This window comes from Penicillium diatomitis (genome assembly GCF_028827545.1).
Source record: "Penicillium diatomitis strain IBT 30728 chromosome Unknown utg000008l_segment0_segment0, whole genome shotgun sequence".
Lineage (NCBI taxonomy): Eukaryota > Fungi > Ascomycota > Eurotiomycetes > Eurotiales > Aspergillaceae > Penicillium > Penicillium diatomitis.
Window position 1 is genome coordinate 1,235,388 of NW_026623180.1, and position 18,967 is coordinate 1,254,354.

At 51.9% G+C, this 18,967-nt stretch overlaps 8 protein-coding genes across 8 annotated transcripts; 3 read left to right on the forward strand and 5 right to left on the reverse strand.

The window, feature by feature from the left end:
• Nucleotides 1-655: 655 nt before the first annotated feature.
• N7539_006445 (Ran family GTP-binding nuclear protein) lies at nucleotides 656-1,752 on the reverse strand (the record flags this gene model as incomplete). Its single annotated transcript, XM_056936047.1, has 5 exons — nucleotides 656-787; nucleotides 856-1,061; nucleotides 1,126-1,279; nucleotides 1,369-1,461; nucleotides 1,690-1,752. The coding sequence occupies 5 exons, from the start codon at nucleotides 1,750-1,752 to the stop codon at nucleotides 656-658; spliced, it is 648 nt and encodes a 215-aa protein (XP_056788971.1).
• A 909-nt stretch (nucleotides 1,753-2,661) lies between these two features.
• N7539_006446 (putative 26S proteasome non-ATPase regulatory subunit Nas2) lies at nucleotides 2,662-3,606 on the reverse strand (the record flags this gene model as incomplete). The annotated part of the gene is made up of 4 exons (XM_056936048.1): nucleotides 2,662-2,793; nucleotides 2,880-3,238; nucleotides 3,307-3,379; nucleotides 3,442-3,606. The coding sequence occupies 4 exons, from the start codon at nucleotides 3,604-3,606 to the stop codon at nucleotides 2,662-2,664; spliced, it is 729 nt and encodes a 242-aa protein (XP_056788972.1).
• Nucleotides 3,607-4,451: 845 nt separating this feature from the next.
• On the forward strand, nucleotides 4,452-7,232 carry N7539_006447 (putative Rho guanyl nucleotide exchange factor; the record flags this gene model as incomplete). The annotated part of the gene is made up of 6 exons (XM_056936049.1): nucleotides 4,452-5,006; nucleotides 5,064-5,375; nucleotides 5,439-5,639; nucleotides 5,693-5,911; nucleotides 5,984-6,209; nucleotides 6,247-7,232. 6 exons carry the CDS (start codon nucleotides 4,452-4,454, stop codon nucleotides 7,230-7,232), a joined length of 2,499 nt encoding a protein of 832 aa, XP_056788973.1.
• Nucleotides 7,233-8,826: 1,594 nt separating this feature from the next.
• Nucleotides 8,827-9,381, forward strand: N7539_006448 (SBDS family protein; the record flags this gene model as incomplete). Its single annotated transcript, XM_056936050.1, has 3 exons — nucleotides 8,827-9,035; nucleotides 9,116-9,239; nucleotides 9,322-9,381. The coding sequence occupies 3 exons, from the start codon at nucleotides 8,827-8,829 to the stop codon at nucleotides 9,379-9,381; spliced, it is 393 nt and encodes a 130-aa protein (XP_056788974.1).
• A 733-nt stretch (nucleotides 9,382-10,114) lies between these two features.
• On the reverse strand, nucleotides 10,115-11,263 carry N7539_006449 (mismatch-specific DNA-glycosylase; the record flags this gene model as incomplete). Its single annotated transcript, XM_056936051.1, has 1 exon — nucleotides 10,115-11,263. The coding sequence occupies one exon, from the start codon at nucleotides 11,261-11,263 to the stop codon at nucleotides 10,115-10,117; it is 1,149 nt and encodes a 382-aa protein (XP_056788975.1).
• Nucleotides 11,264-11,911: 648 nt separating this feature from the next.
• On the reverse strand, nucleotides 11,912-12,765 carry N7539_006450 (uncharacterized protein; the record flags this gene model as incomplete). Its single annotated transcript, XM_056936052.1, has 2 exons — nucleotides 11,912-12,606; nucleotides 12,708-12,765. 2 exons carry the CDS (start codon nucleotides 12,763-12,765, stop codon nucleotides 11,912-11,914), a joined length of 753 nt encoding a protein of 250 aa, XP_056788976.1.
• A 558-nt stretch (nucleotides 12,766-13,323) lies between these two features.
• On the reverse strand, nucleotides 13,324-13,924 carry N7539_006451 (uncharacterized protein; the record flags this gene model as incomplete). The annotated part of the gene is made up of 3 exons (XM_056936053.1): nucleotides 13,324-13,380; nucleotides 13,469-13,785; nucleotides 13,867-13,924. The coding sequence occupies 3 exons, from the start codon at nucleotides 13,922-13,924 to the stop codon at nucleotides 13,324-13,326; spliced, it is 432 nt and encodes a 143-aa protein (XP_056788977.1).
• A 2,852-nt stretch (nucleotides 13,925-16,776) lies between these two features.
• Nucleotides 16,777-18,685, forward strand: N7539_006452 (putative NADPH oxidase (NoxA); the record flags this gene model as incomplete). The annotated part of the gene is made up of 4 exons (XM_056936054.1): nucleotides 16,777-16,889; nucleotides 16,977-17,231; nucleotides 17,317-17,726; nucleotides 17,796-18,685. 4 exons carry the CDS (start codon nucleotides 16,777-16,779, stop codon nucleotides 18,683-18,685), a joined length of 1,668 nt encoding a protein of 555 aa, XP_056788978.1.
• Between the last annotated feature and the right edge of the window lie 282 nt (nucleotides 18,686-18,967).

The window sequence follows — 18,967 nt, forward strand, 5'->3', positions numbered from 1 at the left end:
GACCTTTCTTACGTGCCAGGAAAAAGGGGCACTAGAAAGTCTCCAAGAGAAACTACATGTAGTCTTGCTCTTTAATCTGGGTTCAATCGATGCTTTGGCTGCGGCTCGATTGTAGAAGCGATACAACGAGACGCGTGAAAAGAGCCTACCGTCCCCACAGAATAATAGATGTTCACTAGTTGTACAAGCTGGAATATCTTGGCAAAGGTAGCATAGATAGCATAGATAGCATAGCTAGATGACTTTTTCTCGAAAGGAGTTCCAGGACCATTCTTAAAAAGAAGACCGCAAGCACATGTCAAGCATCATTCTAAATGCTCCATTTCAAGTGGGCCGAGAGAAGAAAAAATGGGACATTGAGATGATAAATAAAGAGTCTAAGCTACTAAGTATGGTTGAGCAGGGGAGAGAAACCCCAAAAACAAAGAAATGCATGATCGTGCTGTCCCTTTCTTCATATCGCCTCTGTCCCAACCGCTTTCATTGTATCGTAAATCCAGGGCCTAGGTGATTATCAACCCATGGAACATGCCGCCCCTCTTTATTTTTTTTTGTCATATTTCAAGAACGAAGACAAAGTGGGAGCTGGCTATGAGGATGTCCCGGTTCAACAAATAATCGAACTTTCGGGAGCTTGTGCATGGGATCGATCCCTTTACAGATCGGCGTCGTCCTCGTCGGGAAGGGGCTGAGCAGCGGCATCGGCCATCTCCTGGCGGTACTTCTCCATCTGGTCAAGGTCGACGGTGACCTCAGGGGGAGCAAGGGCGGGAGCAGCAACGAATTCCTGTTGGGCGTGTTAGCAGAACATTTTCTTTTGGCAAGCAGAACCGATGCACTTCAAGGACTACGCACCAGCTGAGCGTTGCCGACCAGCTTGCGGGCAAGCCAGAGGAAGGGCTTCTCGAAGTTGTAGTTAGACTTGGCGGAGATATCGTAGTACTGCAAGTTCTTCTTGCGGTGGAAGGTGATGGTCTTGGCCTTGACCTTGCGCTCCTTCACATCAACCTTGTTACCGCAAAGAACGATGGGGATGTTCTCGCAAACACGGACAAGATCACCTAAAAATGGATCAGTGACTGCGCGGAAGACGGTCCATATGAGGACGAAAAAAAAGGAACTTACGGTGCCAGTTGGGAACGTTCTTGTAGGTGATACGGGAGGTAACATCGAACATGATGATACCGGCCTGACCGTTGATGTAGTAACCATCACGGAGACCACCGAACTTCTCCTGCCCAGCAGTGTCCCAAACATCGAACTGGATATTGCCGAGGTTCTGCAAGCTTCAGGTCAGTGAATTGATCGAAATGAACAGCGATCTGGGCGAAACTCATTCGGAGCGGGGCTTGGCGGGGCATAACGTACGGTGGTGAAGTTCAGAGGGTGAACCTCGACACCAAGAGTGGCAATGTACTTCTTCTCGAACTCTCCAGTCAAGTGGCGCTTGACGAAGGTGGTCTATGTTATCGATGAAATTAGCATAAGCTCTTCGTAAGAGTGAGGCGAACATTGGGCCGTTGATTCCATCATTGTTGACGATCGCGGGGCAAGGGAGAAGAGAGGGGTTGGTGCCAAAGGTCGAGACATGACTTGTCGCAAGCCAAATCATCGAACAAGATTGACTTTCTCCAAGGATTGCCCTCAGACCTGAGATCAAGATCAAAAGTTCAATCAAATTTTGCTTACCTTGCCAGTACCACCGTCACCGACCAGGACGAGCTTGAATGTGGGTGGGGCCTGCTCTGCCATGTTGGAAATTTTTTTCTATTTTCGCAAAAATAGTATAAAAGTGATAGGGCTCGCTGGAGATTTCAGCGGACAGAGATTCAATCACGAAGGGGTCGGATTGTTTTGGAGAGAGATGGGGAGAAAGAAGGGGAAAGCGTGGATAATGCGCGATGGAAATTTTGCCCCGATCATGGAATGATCACGTGATGGATGTGTGTGTGCCTGCCAGCCTGACGTAGTGTCAACACCCAAAAGGCGCCTTGCTTGCATCACTTTACCACCAGAATGGGAGCTTGTTGGAGGTCGGGTGTTCATGATCCAGCGCTTTGCTTACAAATAGAGTCGGAATATATTGCTGTAACTAGTTGGTTCGGAACTCATTCTATGGTAGTCACTGTTAAGATGCCCTTAATTTGGGACAGAGAATGCAAAAGGCCCAGTCGATAGTCATGAATTCAATTGTTTCAGTCTTATCCCTCAGTGAATCGACTTGATTCAGGACTCACTGGAAATTAAATCCTTCTATGAAGGTCAATCGAGCTTTGGCATCCCTGATTAAGCTGCCATGAAGAGTCACTCAGTAGCTGAAACCACAGACTCGTCCTCTCAGGATTGTAGTGTTGACCAATCTCCAAACCCAAGTTATGCCTGGGAGGACGTTCTCTAGAGCACGGGGCGACCAGCGCTCCGCCGAGCTTCCGCCACTTACATACTACGGCAAACGCCTCATGAGTTTTGTAATCAACGTGAACGCAAATTTCTTCCCACCTGGAACAGAGTAAGTAGTTTTCAACACCGCAGGCGATGGATAGTTAATGAAGAGCTCGAAGTGGCATAAATCATTGACGAGACATAAGTTATTCTACAGTGAAAAAAAGAGGAGTTCGAGGTTCTCCTCGGTAGCCAGGGCAACAGAGACGGAGGCATGATCTACAGAGGCACTAGATGGCAACCCAGAAGACCGCGGCCTCCCCAGTTGCGGCGTGGAGTCAACTGTAGATCTACCTCCACAGCTTCGGTCGCGCCGTCAGTCTTTCTACTCACCTTCACAGTAAGCGGGCGCTGGGCACATATGGATGTCAGTCTGTAATCTTCCAACGTAGAACCCACTGGGAGTCAGCGTGGGTCCACCAAAGGGAATGACTCACGCCCTCGTTTTGTTGCACTGCTTCAGCGACCTTTGACAGGCGCTCATGGTTGAGCCAGTGTACGGTACCAAACGAGCGAATTAGGTCGCCGGTCTTCAAACCCGCTTCAGCAGCTGGGCTTGCCGATTCAACGGTGTTGACTCGAGCGAATGGAGTGCCCAGGGCACCGGGGTTCCCCGTGGAATCGTCCACGGCAGAAGATAAGGCCACGGGGGCAGCAGACGTGCCATTAGGAGCCGATTCCCCAGCTGGAGCATTTTGAAGTTGAGCAAAATGGGCGTGAAGGGCCTTTTCAAGATATTTCATGACATCTTTATGATCATTGCGTAGATGAATGATTCGCACACGCGTTGTTCGCACTGAAATATTGTCTAATAAGTCTTGGTGTACTGAGTTGAACGACAGAGAGTTCCACACTCTTGCGCACCTTGAGCAATATCAATATCATCTCGCGGGAAGCCATCAAACGTTGTAAGAGAAGAGTTCATGTTGACTCCATGCTAGACAACAGTCAGTTATTTCCTCTCCGGCGAATCTTCAAAGTACTAGCACGAGAGCTCACCGAGCTGAGAACGCTGCTAAGCGCCGTGAGCTCTGCTTCAATTCGTTCCTTCTGCTGCATCAACTCTGGCATGCTAAGTTTGGAGAAGTCGGGCGGCGTGACTCCGGACGTCGGTCCGGAAGCCACCGTAGGAGCATGAATGTTGTCGTCCATGAGGATGCCCATTCAAACAGAAGGTGGGGAAGATCCAAGCATCTCTTTATCGCGGCTCCGGGCTATGAGAGCGGTGGGGGGTTCCGTGGATGGGATCGCACTCGGGAGCCGCTCGGCCATTAAGCGCATTCTAAGCGCTCCCGGTTGGGAACTGGAAGCGGGACGGGGCTATAAAATGTAAGGCTGTTTCAGCGATCAGCCTTCCTCACAATTCCAGTGCCCGAAAGGATCCAGGTTGCTGATTTCTTAAGCAACTCGCACATGTGGTATAAACAAACCTTGACACGGACAGTATGATTCCCATGATTTGACCCTCATTCATCTTCCCCGGACACTCGGGATCCATGCTACTCGTACACTCCTCCGTGCGCTGCCATTTATCAGGTTTGCACCAATGGCGACTCACGGCTACACTTGGAATTACGACTGCCAGGTATCACTTTCCACGATTTACACAGAGCGAATTCAAATCCATGGTTGCTCAGCAGTCCCCGCAGCTGCCTGGAACCACAGCGATCGTAGTAAAACTCAGGCATTGCGATTCACCCTTCACAGGAGTTGAATTTGATCAATGATCTCTCCAGCAAAAGAGTAAAATTTGGCAAGGCAGAAGCAGTCACAGATGTGGGCAGTCTACAAGACGCAAGTAGTTCCGCTGACCAGGGCGCACCTTCCCTGAGATTTTTCGGGGGGTCGTCCTCGCGACTGCCGAATACTGACTGTTGTCATTTCACATGCGGGAAAACATCAGATGTGACTGCTTTACATGCTGAGTATGCTGGACCCTTCCGATATTCCAGAGGTCTGCATGGACTGTCGACTTGACAACATACTCTTGAGATATGATATCTCACATCATGGAGAAGACCGACTCCAATGCGAACAGTATCATGTCACACGACTTTGCGAAAGATAATCAAGAGAAAGTCGATATCGTCGAGGGTGAAAACCATGCAAGAACGCCTGAGTCAAATGTACATCAACCTTTCCAAAAATGGATGGACAGCTTTCATGCACATCGACGGGTGAGGCAAGACATTCCTGAAAGAGATGTGATGGGATGGCACGACGATGATCAGCCGCAGTCCGTTTCTTATCACAATCGCATCGAGGTCATTGAACCACGTCGCAACTCAACCTCGTCGGGTTATTCCTCCCAACTCGGAACCGCGAAAACAATCTCTGTGACGGCCACCAATTTCAGCGGGGGATCTCGCAGAGAAAGAGCTCAGAGCAGCGCCGGACTCAGCGGTTTCTCAGGCAATCGATATTCGGTTGAAAGCTCGCGACCACCCTCAAGTCACACTGCCGATGAGGCAGCTGATGAAAGAGCGAAGACAAGACGTCGTATTCTTAACGAGCTACTCAGAACGGAGGCAGAGTATGTGACTGGCTTGAAGGCACTAGCTCAGGTACGATCCATCTCGATCATTCTCTGAATTTGTTTTCAAACTCATCAAAGTCTACAGGTCATCTCGTGCTTCGAGCTCAGGCTCCAGCTGTCGCGAAGTGTCGAGGCAATCCGCGCTGTCCATGCCAGGTTTTTGACCCATCTGCAGGCAATTGCTCCGTTGTCTACAATGGACACGGATGCATCTTCTATCCCAGCACCCAGGGGACTTTCGGGCCGCCTTGGCAGTGTCAAGCTAACTGGATTCAAGAGAATGCGAAGCCGTTCTCTGAGAACCCGAACCTTTGACATGAAGATGATCCGACGCCTCAAAGCTATGCAGGCGGAACCATTGGAGGCCCTCGAGATTGCACGCGCTATCGACAATCTGGTGAGCCTTTTCTGGACACTGTGCAAGGAGAATACCCTAGGCTTACCATAAATCTCTGCGCAGACACTATCGTTTTTTGTATACCGAAACTTTTGCGAAAACTTTGAGATCTTCACTCGAGATTTGGAAGTCCTGCAAGAATCGCTCCCCGATTGGCCAAGTCTTGATCAGGGCCTCGAAGCGCTGTCCAGATCAGCTACGCCTCTCAAGTATCGAAAGTATGACAAGAACAAATCAATGACGTTCAATGACTTACTTATGAAGGTGAGATTCTACAATATTCGTCCGGCTAGACTTGAGTACTGATAATGCTGCAGCCCATCCAGCGCCTTTGCAAGTATTCGCTGCTCCTCCAGGAGCTGCTCAAGCAAACCTGGATTTCTGATTGTCCATCTTCTCATGATGGAATCGGTCAAATTTTGGTTCACCTACATTCCTCAGTGGCCGAGATTAATGCATTGACTGGGAATCCTCTCACGAAAGACCGAATTCAGAAAACTATGCTTCTCCAACAGAAGATCGAGCCCACTGGATCGGTATGTAGCCAGTCTTCTTCAGCGAGCTCACAAAGGCCCACCTCGATTACTTGCTAAAGAGAAATCGTGAAGTCCAATCTGCAGGACATTTACAAAGATCTAGGTCCACTGCAAATGTGTGGTGTGTTGTTCGTCACTTATCAAACGCCCGGCCAGACGACTGGAAGTTTCATGGTCTGCGCGCTTTTTCATTGCTACTTCTTGCTCGCCAGAAGAGTTCATGACAGCAAGCGACTGGAAGTCATCGCTTGTGTGTATCTGCTCGATTTGAAGGAAGATTCAGTCCAGAACGGGCAAGGTCAGTAGCGGTCCAACTGATTTGCTGTCGTTGGTAGATGCGCTAACTCCGAGTGTTTCCAAAGGCCTCTTTTGTTACGAATGTTTCTATTCGTGGAAGTTTGTGTTTCGAGCCGATGGAAGTTATTACGAATTTGTTTTCAGTGCGTCTTCTGCAACAGAGGAGAAAGTCTGGCAGACCGAGATTTTGAAATGTTCCGCAGCGATCACTGAGAAGGGGCTCCTACAAGCCGGCTGGAGACCTCGAGAGTTTTCCATTCTGAACCTGCCGCTGGTCTCTCTGCATCAGCTACGTTATCAAGTGAGCTCTCTCGCTCGGCGCTCATCGATGGACGTTGCAACCGTCGCCCGCAAGACAAGAGTTCAGGACGTGGTCATCAAAAAGACACGCCTCCCCTATCAAGCAGATGTGGTAGACCACTCGCCAGAGGGAGAGATTGAGAGACCCAAGACCACTGTGCCGCCGGGGGCAGTGGTTGTGGTTGCGAAGCGCGCGGAACGAATTCGGCTTGAGGCGTTGATCTCGGATATCTACACGCGTGAAGTCTTGCCCTTTCCCGGGATGGGTCTCAGCCGGAGCGATCAATTTCGCCGCCGCTCAATCATGCGCCATCTCTCCATCCACGCCGGATTCGGTAGACGATCTACTTCAAAGGAATTTCCACGCCAAAGAGAGTCTGTCGGAAGCGATGTAGAACCTGTGGATGATTTCAGCGCGGAAGAAAAGCACCTTGTACCCGCGATGGTTGACGGGGCAGATGATCTCCGCTGCTCGGCGGATGCCGCCTGTGCAAGGCCCCGGACTCCCACGACCGACGCAGAACGTCAACGAACGATTCGGTTCCAGGATCCTCCTGGAAGTTTGTCTGATTCGATAAGTACAGAAGAAGTTGAGCAATTGAACCACGGTGAACCGTCGACCCCCGTCTCTCCCTCTCGCAAGAAATGGTTCGGTTCATTTTCGCCTCGGAGACTGCGACGATCCCGAGCGAGCGTAGAGCTTGATGCTCTGACTGGCAATTGAGACTTGCATGATTGCGATCTCTCTGCAACAGCTTGAAGGCAAGGCTTGAGAAGGGCGCCCCGGTATTGATTTATATACCCCTTTAGCAAGTTATCACCGTATTCTTTTAGTACCCGGGATGAGATTACATCTGTTACCCGGATTCGCATTCCTAAGCTTGCGGTCGGCATCAAGCCGGTTACTTATTGTTCTCCTTGTGCTCCATCATTATTTTCTCCCAGTGCGTATCTGGCAGTGTGTCGATCTGGCGTCATTGCAGGAACGGGTGTTGGAAGGTTCGGACTCTACGAGGGTTGATTGTGAGCTATACTGTATGAAGTCGCGCAAGGTTGAGGTTCATGTTCGATTGTCCACCCGCGCAGGTGTGGGGGACTTTTGCATGTCGAGGCGCAGGCTACAACCTCAGAAGTCCCTCCATTCGGGATTTGGGTGATGATCAATCGAGAAGTTCAAGCCTGGAGACTCTCCATCGGGACTCGATAATCAATAATCGGTCGGTCAGACGGGTACCTGAAAAATGCTTGTTGTAAAGTGAGGTACCTAACTTCAGATGTGCTGCCTCGGTAGAAGCTTTGACCTTTCATCGCACTGGCTCCGATCTCTGTCAACTTGGCTACCTACTGATGGCGATTGGGTTGAGAACTTGAGATAGTATCAATCACTGGGACCTTAGTAGCGGCATAAATTTAGGTTCCTACCGCACTTATGCTTAAAACAAACTGCACCTAGGCGATCTTGAGCTCCTTGTTTCGGCCACCATCTAGACGCAAAAGATAGATTCTCAGCTTTAACCACGGGTTGAACCGCGCTTTGTCAGTGTTTGAGAGGGCAGACAACTAGCATAACAGGTTTTTTCTAGGAATGATACTAGATAATGTACTGGGTTGAATTGTATTTCATCCATGTATTGGAGAACAGGGCAGAGCTATGGAATTTGAAAGAATCGTTCCTCGAAGCCGTGCAACCCCTGCTGTATGGAGTCAGTGAGTCAGACTCAGTGAGGACCCGTGTGAGAAGCTGAATGGGACAGAGAGCTCGATCTTGATGGTGTAAATGACGTCGGGGGTGTTTCGCTTGAAGTGGGATGCAATCATAATGGCCCACCGAGTCAATGAGGGGCTGAGCTGGTCCCATTTACTCCATTTACTCCATGGCTCCAGTCAAGCCCACATCGGCCCTGTCGAAATCTTTCGTTTCGATTATTTTTGGGTTGGAGGGGCATCTGGGCAGCTTTGCTGGCTTGGGTCTTGGGTCTTGGGTCTTGGGTCTTGGGTCTTGGGTCTTTTTTTTTATTTCTCACTTTTACTTGGGAGGGGGGACTCCTCGCGTGACATCCATCAAGTTGCACGGGAAGATCCACTTTTCGGCCAACCCAACCTCCCTGACTCCCGAGACTCTCACTTACCTCACGGGCAGAAGAACCAAGCAGGTGACGTCATGCATCACTCACCACTACTTTAAAGCTTCCCACCCCGCCTTTCTGTTACAGCGTTAGATTTCTCACTGCTTCTCTAGCTTTCCTGAATCTTCAATTGCTTCACACCCAAGCCTCTCACAAACCCTTCTTCTACCCAAAACACCACCTTCCATCAAAATGCGTGCCAACGACCAAACTCACAAGATCTTCTTCAAGGGCCAGTCCGAGGACTTCATCGTTTTCGTCGATGACCTCGAGATCCTGAAGAAGTGGAAGGGGGACCGCAGCATTCCTCTGACTGATGTTCTGAACGGCTGGAAGATCTTTGTCACTCACGGGTTGGTGTCCCTCACCCTGACGTTTCAAACTGAGACTCTGGACATTACGTGAAGGCGTTTTGCACCTGTGATGGAACCGAATTGCACGTTCCTGTCAGAAGCTGACTATTATCCTTCTTATACTGCAGCCACGGTGCCCAAGGTGTTCTCGACACCGCCAGCAAGACTGCCCTTGAGAACGAGTTCGGCACCTCCAAGGAAGAGGAGTGCATTGTCAAGATCTTGGAGAACGGCGACTACCAGACTACCACCGTACGTTCCCGTCCCGTACCCTGTGTAGAGGGCGTTGACCGGCGACTCCCAAGCGGACCCTCACTGACTCTGAATTCTCTAGACCCGCGAGCGTGACGGCTCCAAGAACGACTCCAAGGGCTCCGTTGCCATTGGTCGGTAAATTGTGTGTGTCCATTAGGCATATCAATGACGGTGGTTCACGCTTCGAGAATGGCCGTGTCCGCTCTCGTCTTCTCTCTTCCGTGGTGGACGTTTTGCCCTTTGTCTGCCTTCGACCGGGGACGCCCAAACTTCTTCATTACCTGATTCGATAATCTCACTTACACCGACCTTGGCCAAACTAATCCTTCGAAGATTGAAGCACTGGACTACCGTCTTTAACTAGACGTGGCTCATTCTCATTGAGCGCGGAGATCCCAGTGTAGGGGAAAGGAGCATATCGCTTCGATTGTCTTGGAGACCGATAAGAGTTTCACCCTCAAGTTTGTGCATTATTTAGCAGTTACAGGCTTCTCATACCTGATATTATGAAGTTACGAGAAATTTCATCATTCATCGTCTCTCGTCTGACAATCTTCCAATCCTGTTGAGCTTTAGAACCTCGTCGTAAGATGTAGCAAAGACTCTGGTAAGCTTCTACTGAAACCTGGATGATGTCGGTGAGTACTTTGGATTGATCAAGGCTCTTCAAAGTAGGTCAATCAGTACCTAAGGTAGAGTCAGTACTGTACGCGTACTAGGACATGTGAAATTTACTAGAGCAATATAGACACACACTCTCATAGTCGAGCATTCTCAAGTCCACTACCATTATCGGGGTATCATTCAACACATCCAGCAAAAAAATAGACTGACTGCGCTCAAAGGCAAAAGGCACCAGTGCCCGGTAAAGATCACAGATCTGGATCTGGCCCAACAGGTTCGAATCCCGTCTCAGCCCGCCGCTTCACCACCCAGGCGCCCAACTCCGCCCAGATAGCCTCTTTCTCCGCCATGCTCATCCCCGCCGCAAGTCCACTTGTTGTCGTGGTCACGAAGACCGGAGCCCCCTTCCAGTCGCTGTCCGCTGTGCACCCCATATTCTCCTGTACATCCTGCCATCCGTATCGAAATTCCTCCTTCCGAAGAGCCCGTCCGTGACGCACGCGCCACACGGCCTCCCAGATCCCCTTGCCCACGAGACAGACTGCCTCGGGTCGCTGTGCAGCTACCTTTGCTTCGAGGACGGGGACGCCGGCGTCCATCTCGGCCTTGGTGAGCATGCTTGCGTCGCGAGAAGGTCGTTCGACGATGTTGGTGTTGCCGACGTTGTAGAGGGCGGGGAGCTTGTAGGTGTCGGAGGGAGGGTGGCGGACGGAGGTGATGCCGGAGGAGTGGAGGAGTTTCCAGTAGAGATTGGACGGGTGTGCGTAGGCGAATCCCGTTGTCCCGGTGAGAATGCCCGGGTTGACGCCGACGAGGAGGAGAGTCAGGTTCGGGGGGATGGTGTCCTGGAGCAGGGAGTCTGCGGCTGTGGGGTAATGAGTGGGAGGGGGCTTTGGCTTTCGTGAGCGGGGCGTTCTTGTTCTTCTCGGCGAGGCGTTGGAAGGGGATGGCGAGGATTGCGGTATCGAGGAGGAGGAGCGCGAGCGGGTAATGCGGTTTGTCTGGGTGATGGGGGACCGGGAGGATGTGAGATGTGCTGTGCTGGATCGTTCCCCTTTCGGTCTGATGGGATTGGCGGCGGCGACAGTAGTAGGAGTAGTCCGGGTGCGTGGTCGAGTTTTGGTCACGCTGAGATGATCCAGCACATTTCGCGAGGCTGTACTCGTCTCTGTTCCCGCCGAGGTGTCGAGACCCTCCAAGGTGGATGGACTCGGGCGCACGTCTGCTGATATATCGGCCGTATTGCTCGTAAGAAGAAATCTATTAAGCGTGCCATGGAAGCTGGTGATTCTGTCAACCGAGACATCGCCAGGAGGAGGAGGAGAAGAAGAAGAAGACTGCGAGCTGTCTTCCAGTGGAGATGAATTTGCCTCTGTCTTGACGTTGGACGTGGACATGGTCCCGTCCTCTCGAATGCTTGCAGTCATCAAAACTGATATAAGTTCGGAGTGATGAGACCGCCAATGTATGATTCGACCTTGTAAAGTGGTGTCACATCGCTTGAGGAATGATCAATCGCCGAGAGCAGGAGGCATGTAGTTCTCTACCTCTACTATTTTGGGTTTCAGGAATTGCATCGGCATTACGTCGAGGTTGTTGATGTTACACCTCGAGAGTGGTTCACACTTCACAGTCACACTCCACAGGCCACACTGGTACACTCCAGCACTCCACAATGACAATGTCGATCAGTCACGTGAACTCGGAGCCGGTCAGTTTGACAATTCATGAGCCAAGCTTCAGCAGCCAGACTTCAGCCACACGGATACATAAACGGTCGTATTCCCCTTGTTTCTTCTAAAATCCGACGAGAAACGTAAGTAATTCTATACCAATCAGATAGAGCATAAAGGCGAGTTCATTGGACAAGGGATTCGTGCGCTGTGACAAAGGGTGTAAGCTCGCAAAACAATACACGGAGAACAACACCACTCTGAGTATGCACGGCGGCGCAGCGTGCTTCCTTGACAAAACCCCCCACAGTTTACAGTTACATGGCACCGACTAGGGGTGTCAAGCCTTGAAATACAAAAGCTTCGACAGCACTAAGCAGCATCAGCATCCTCGATGACAGCAACGATACTCATCTCACTATGTCCAGTCTGTTCGGCAGCAGCCAAGAACTCCTGGACTGTGAGTTTCAATCCCTTTTCGCTCAACAGACCCTCTCCCATCTCGGCGGTGCCTCGTAAAAAGGGTCCAGGTAGTCCACCATTTAACTCCCAGACCCGGCTATCTTTCTGCACAAAGGCCATGAAATGGTGCTGATTATCCTCGCGTGGCGACGGGACCCTCGACGACCCCCGCGAAGCTGCATCCATGTGGGCCTTTTCGAGAAACTCCGACTCATAGAGTAAACGGGCTCTCGCGTCCGGAGCCAGAGCGACTGCTTGCTGGCGAAGCTCCTCGAGTGGCGTACCAGGGACAACATATCGACGATCGTGTAAATTGAAAAGCACGTGGAGGAGGGCCATCAACCCGCATGCGTGATTGATCGTCTGTTTCATCCAGAGGACTGGTTCCTCGGGACCCGAGCCTTGGTATTCGGGTATTGGGAGTCCATTTGTTGGACGAGCATGGCGGAAGATGGCTGTTTCAGCTAGCACGATCAAGGCGCGACAGGGAGTCGTGGAGTACTGGCGTAAGGCGTCGGGGGATAAAGAGACGATGTCGATGAATTGGAGGCCCGGTGCGACTCTGAGATTATTGCAGAGAGTCTCGAATACATCGGGATTGTTTTCTGAATTGCGTTCCGACAATACGCGATTAGCTGTGGTTTTTCTCTCCATGGTCATACTGTCGGTATCGAGTCAAAAAGCGTGTCACTAATCTACTGCCTACCCAGAGGAATAAAAGTCTTGCAGCCGTCGATAATCTCGGCTGGAGGCGGATGTACCATGCTGGTATTGTAGACTTAATCTTTATTCAGATTGCAACAGTGGCGCGCGTATGAGAGTGAAAGGGAGGCGCTCTCATTGAGAAATGGCGAGGTTTTGCGTCTTGAGCGGGACGTCCACGGTGGTTCCGCGGCAGGCTACAGCTTCGGTGCGTAACCTTTCAACTATCAGGTACAGTATAATAGGTATACGGGCTGCGTAGTGAAGCGACGGCATTCGATTTGATTGGGACCTCCACACTTTACAGCCATTGGGGCTCTGATTTACGTGCAGCAATCATTGAGGCCCCCGCTAGTCCGTTTACTCGATTAGTTTTCGAGCCAGGCTTGGGCTGCTTTGCTTTGTGATGGCAAGTGCGGTTGATCTTATAGAAGGTCTATCTTGGCGTGGTATACCTCCCTATTCCTAGGACTACGACTCGAGTACGACAGGTTCCATGAGTCCGGCAGAGAATGAGACACGCAAAGCAAGGGTATCGATTGTTTCGTTATTCGTTCAATATATGGTCATGGGTCATGAGGGGTCATGTCTAGCATAGTCATAGGTCATGCTCGTCCAGGCTACGCTTTGAGCACCCTGGATCGTTTCGGTAACGTCCACGGCTCCGGACAGACAATCTAGGTAACGCTGGTCATCAGTACCCAAATCTCCAAGATCTTGTACTTCCGACGGTATGATGCGCTGTGTGGTGGACAATGGACATACCTCTCCCTCACTATAAGCCCAGAAATACACCCCAATGCCGATCAAATAATAGAGGGCCGGATCCGTCCCCTGATACAGCAGCACGGCCAAAAGCGCACTGAGCGGATACACCATCAAGCGAATCTCGATGCTGCGATGAAGCAGCGAGCCGGCCAGCAGTCGTAGGGGCCATTCCCAGGCAATTCCCACCAGCCCCATGAGCAGATTGAGCGTTTGCAGGACGGGGACAGGAGCCACGGCGGCGTCGAGATTTTTGGAGATGAAATCCCAGAAGACCTTGGGCCAGATGAAGCCTTCGACGGCGCTGACGACCTGATCTGTGAGGGGTTTAATGGACTGCTGCGTTAGTTGCATTCGAGATGGGGCGGTTGACTTGGCAGCGGTGGGTGGAAACGTACAAGTCGCCGCGGTGAGGATGATTAACCGCGCCCAGTGGTTTTTGATGAGTCGGCCCATCTGGTCGAGTATGACGGGGACAGTTGCTTCCTTGGTCTGGTGGAAGAGAAGCGAGAAGTTGCGGGAGAAGTTTTGACAGAGGGGTCAGAAAGAGAGCAGCGGCCCCGAGAACAAGTCCAGGCAGTACGATCGCATGGATCGACTTTTCGATTGGGAAAACCAGTCGAGTGAACGTTTCCTGGCTCAGATGCTTCTTCCCAGCCTTTCCACCTTTTGTGCAGGGCGGCGGGGGGGGGAAGGGTTGCGGGTATAAGAGGAGCTATACCTAGAATCACTTGCAGTGTTGCCGAAGCCCCGCCACGGTTGGGAAAGTACAGAAGATGGCAATCGTGTCACATCTGCCGAGTGAATGGAGAGGTCGGTGCATCTCTGGATGCATGAGTGGTGGTGATTGGTGAGTGGTGATTTGGTCTTCTGTGGGAGAAGGTGGATGATCCGATCGACTGGGATAATAACCTGTGCATGATTATTGTAGTAGTAGTAGTAGTAGTAGTAGTAGGATATCCGATTCCACCCAACTCCATTGCTCTCTCTGTGACCGTCCGGTCTTTTCCTCGTCTGGTGGACACTTTGGACCTTGGGGCCAGTTGTGGACGCGAGACGTGATACACCGAAGATGATGAAAAAGACTGGATTTCCCCCATGTGATTGGCGCCGGACCAGATGTGACGGCGTGGATGCTCATGCGGGGGAGCAGGGCCAATCAACAGCCCGGAAAGGACCCCCGCGCGTGATGAGATGAGGAGATGCAGTCGAGGCAGGCGCTCTCGGGGCAGGCGCTTTCCGGATGCGGTCGATGTTCCTGGAACGTCCTCGACCTCTGCGACTTCCGATTTCCCGTCGTCGGAAGTTCCTGGACCTTACTCTGCTGGCCTCGGTGACAGGAGCGTTCGCCCGGTGTGAATGGACTGGTCTGACTGGCAACCTTCCGAAGTCATCGCGTCGTCGGGACGTGCTCTTGACGCGCGGGATCGGGGCTTCATTCGGTGTGACGGGGGGATCAGCGCTTACAGGATGCAGTTCATAGGCTGGTCAGTGACTGTCTGGTCTTCAGACAGGAGTGACTCTATGAGGACGGAATCTATGAGGACTGAGTAGTACGGACTACGGACTACGGACTACTCCGTTACTTCTTCACGACTATCACCTCTCCACCCATCCTCTCTCCTGACCCCAGCTTCGAGTCGACATTTCCCATATAGGCAATTCCTGATCCTGCACAGTCAGCCTCGCGGTTGATGATGCACCACTAGTGCCCTACCACCTGGGGAGCCATGTGGGAATCCAAGACAGTTCCGGGAACCTGCACCACGTGTTTGGTGTTTACTCCTGTGCCCGGTGTGGTACTCTGGTCAACAGTCAACCCATGGATTGGGTCTCTGATGTCTCTTCTCGTTCGCTGCTGGTCAATCGGTCAATCTAGATCTGCAGCCTTCGACGGTAGTACAGAATGCGCTCGAGCGGCAGTGCCTTGGGCTCGGTGGATGTAGGGATTGTAGTCATGTCTATAACTCGAGTCAAGAGAAACGGAGCAGTCCGATGGTGCTGACTGGCTGTCGAGTTCACTCCTCCTCAGGTTGAACTTCGCTGGGACCTCCCTCTCCAGGCCAACCCGAAAGGAAATTCAAAGGTCCTGAGATTGGAACCACCTTCTGTTTCTCCTCCAGACACTAAACTCAGTCATAGTCGTCTTTGCGGTCTCACTCCTGCTAGGCTACGACGGGTCTACTGTACTACTTCGTAGTACAGTAGTACCAACACGACGCCTATACCACTACAATACTCGGTTGCTGCGTTGCACGATCCGAGGCCCGGGCACCCATCACATCTGGAAAAGGGCCATGGCGCGCAATGACGGTCCCTGACGCCTCCAAGCACATCGAAGCACAGACACCAATCGGCAGGCCCTCGGACATGATCTCAAAACCCACCCGACCATGGCCCGTGAACTGGAAATCGACTCAGCTCATCTCCATCTCGGGGCATCTGTGGGAAAAAGCACTCGGCTGGAAGTGCGCCAGCGTGTGGCCGGCGGATTGGCCCCCCCCCCGCGGATGGGAAAAGGAATTAATTATAGATCCAACCCAAGCCATCTCCCGGCCCCCTCCTCGTTTCCTCATGCTGACATCCCTGCAAACTACAGTCCACCGCGGTGAGAGGGAAAAGAAAAATCAATCCTCTCTGCACTGCTGCAGTGGTCCACTTGGTGTGCAGTCACCACTTGTCTGTGTACCCTAATCGATGTCATACCAGGGTATACTTCCACCTCAACACATCCTTGCCACACGTCCTTGCCAAATCGGTTGGAGACCAGACTCGGTGGATTGGTGTATTTTGAATAGACATCGACTCCGCAACAACCAGCGGCATCTGCTGAACACGCAGAGACACGAGGCGGGCACAGTTGGTTGAAGGATGGTCTCCCGTCTCGCCCTTCAACATCAGACTACACTGCTACAAACCACCTCGCTCACCCATCAACCCCCGGTCGCTTTACGCTTGACGGCAGGGAGGCCGCCTCTGGTCCCAGGCTTGCTCCATTGGATCATTTCAGATCCATCAGAGAGCGATTGAGGCGAGCAATTGACGTTCATGGAGGGGACCGGTATACGAACCATCGATCTACTTCCTTGCGCATCCGACAGTCCTTTCCGAACGGTGTGCGCCGACTATTGTCTCTGAGCGCAGAAACCGTGCAATCCCTCCACACTCCATTCCACCCTCCAGATCCCAAACACCCGAGACCAAGGTTCGCAATCTCCCCACAGAGTTGATCTTCCGCTTGGAAGAGCGCTGTCGGAAGGCTTTTCGCCAGCCGACATTGCTCCACCGACCTTCTTCACAAGGTCGCCATGGCAGCCGCAGCGAAAAAGTCCTGGCTCGAGAGAGCGGAGCTATCTTCGGGCAAACTCCTCTTCTATGTGATTTTCTGGGGCGGTCATTTTGCAGTATTTGCAGGTGGATGGTATGTTAACGAGCAGGCGAGTTCTTGTGATAAGTGGACTCGGGGGTGGGGTTTTGCAACACCATGCTGAACCGGTCTCTCTCACAGGTATTGGCAGGTCATCAACGTCCAATTAGCCGCTCTGAATGTGCTCCAGTATTCCGTCTATATCTCGCGAGGTGCCGCCCTCATTTTGACGATAGATGCGACCCTGATCATATTGCCCATGTGTCGCAATGTTCTTCGATGGCTGCGCCCCCAGATCAGATGGCTACCGCTAGATGAGTCGGCCTGGTTTCACAGACAGGTGGCCTACGCCATTCTGGTTTTTGTCGTCCTTCACACAGGTGCGCATTATGTGAAGTATGACTTGCCCTCGGGTTTTTTTTCTCTTTCTCCCCCTTTTTTCCGCTGCAACTCTGTTCAATTGACTCGTTCCTTTCAATAGCTTTTACAACATTGAAAAACAGCACATTCGCCCCGCCCTAGCCGTCGAAATGCATTATAAAGAAGCTGCCGGTATCACCGGCCATGTCATGCTGTTGTGCATGATGCTAATGTACACCACCTCTCACCATCGAATTCGCCAGCAAGCCTTCGAAACTTTTTGGTATACTCATCATTTGTTTGTCCCCTTCTTGTTGGCTCTCTACACCCACGCCACGGGATGCTTTGTCCGCAATACGCCTCAGCCCATCTCCCCGTTCGCGGGAAACCCGTTCTGGGGTCATTGCTTCGGCTACGAGGGCTGGCGATGGGAGCTCGTAGCGGCTAGCATGTACATGTTTGAGCGGCTCTACCGAGAGATTCGATCGAGACGAGAGACCGAGATCACCAAGGTGATTCGTCATCCTTACGGTAGGATCTTGCAGAAGCCCAACTTTGCAACGATGGAAAAGCCCTGAAGCGCTAACCCATTTGCCGCAGATGCTATGGAGATTCAATTCCGCAAGCCCAGCATGAAGTACAAGCCCGGACAGTGGCTCTTTATCCAAGTCCCGGATGTCTCCAGTCACCAGTGGCACCCATTCACCATCACCTCTTGCCCCTTCGACCCCTACATCAGTATCCATGTCCGACAGGTGGGTGATTTCACTCGCGCCCTCGGAGATGCCCTGGGTTGTGGTCCGGCGCAGGCAAAAGACCTGGAGGGTCTCGATCCACTCGGCATGTACGAGGTGGCTCTTCAAAACGGACAGATGATGCCCAAGATCCGGATCGACGGACCCTACGGAGCTCCGGCAGAGGATGTTTTCGAGAATGAAATCGCCGTGCTCATAGGCACAGGCATCGGCGTCACGCCCTGGGCGTCCATCTTGAAAAACATCTGGCATCTCCGCTCCAGTCCCAACCCGCCTCGTCGTCTCCGCCGTGTCGAGTTCATCTGGATCTGCAAGGACACGTCTTCATTCGAATGGTTCCAAGCCCTCCTCTCCTCTCTCGAGTCCCAGTCCGCCAACGCCGCCGCCTACGAAGGCAGCACGGAATTCCTCCGTATCCACACCTATCTCACCCAACGCCTCGACAACGACACCGCAGCAAACATCTACCTCAACTCCGTGGGCCAAGCCCTCGATCCCCTCACCGAACTGAAATCCCAGACCAACTTCGGCCGTCCCGATTTTAAACGTCTCTTCACCGCCATGCGCAACGGTCTGCTCGACGAAAGCTATATCCAAGGCCTGCAAACTGCCTCCACCACCGAGGTTGGTGTTTACTTCTGTGGACCCAATGCAGCAGCTCGTCAGATTAACGAGGCGGCGAAGAACGCTTCGAGTAAGGCGGTACGTTTCAAGTTTTGGAAAGAGCATTTTTAGATTTTCGACTTCGATTCACCTTGATAACTGTGCCTGTTTTTGTTTTCTTTTCTCTCTTAATTGATTCCCCGTGTCTGCCCCATGCGAGCTTTTGTTTTTGCCCCGTCCGGGTAGGATGTTGACGGCATCTTGAATGATTTGATGAGTGATGATTTGCTCTTTTCTTTTGCACTATCTTTATGTCCTGTTTTGATGTGGGTTTGAACCTGGACGCCAGTGACTTGGCTGCGGCTAGGTACTTTCCTCAGTCTGCAAGGCTGGTTAATGGTGAACCGTCAGGAT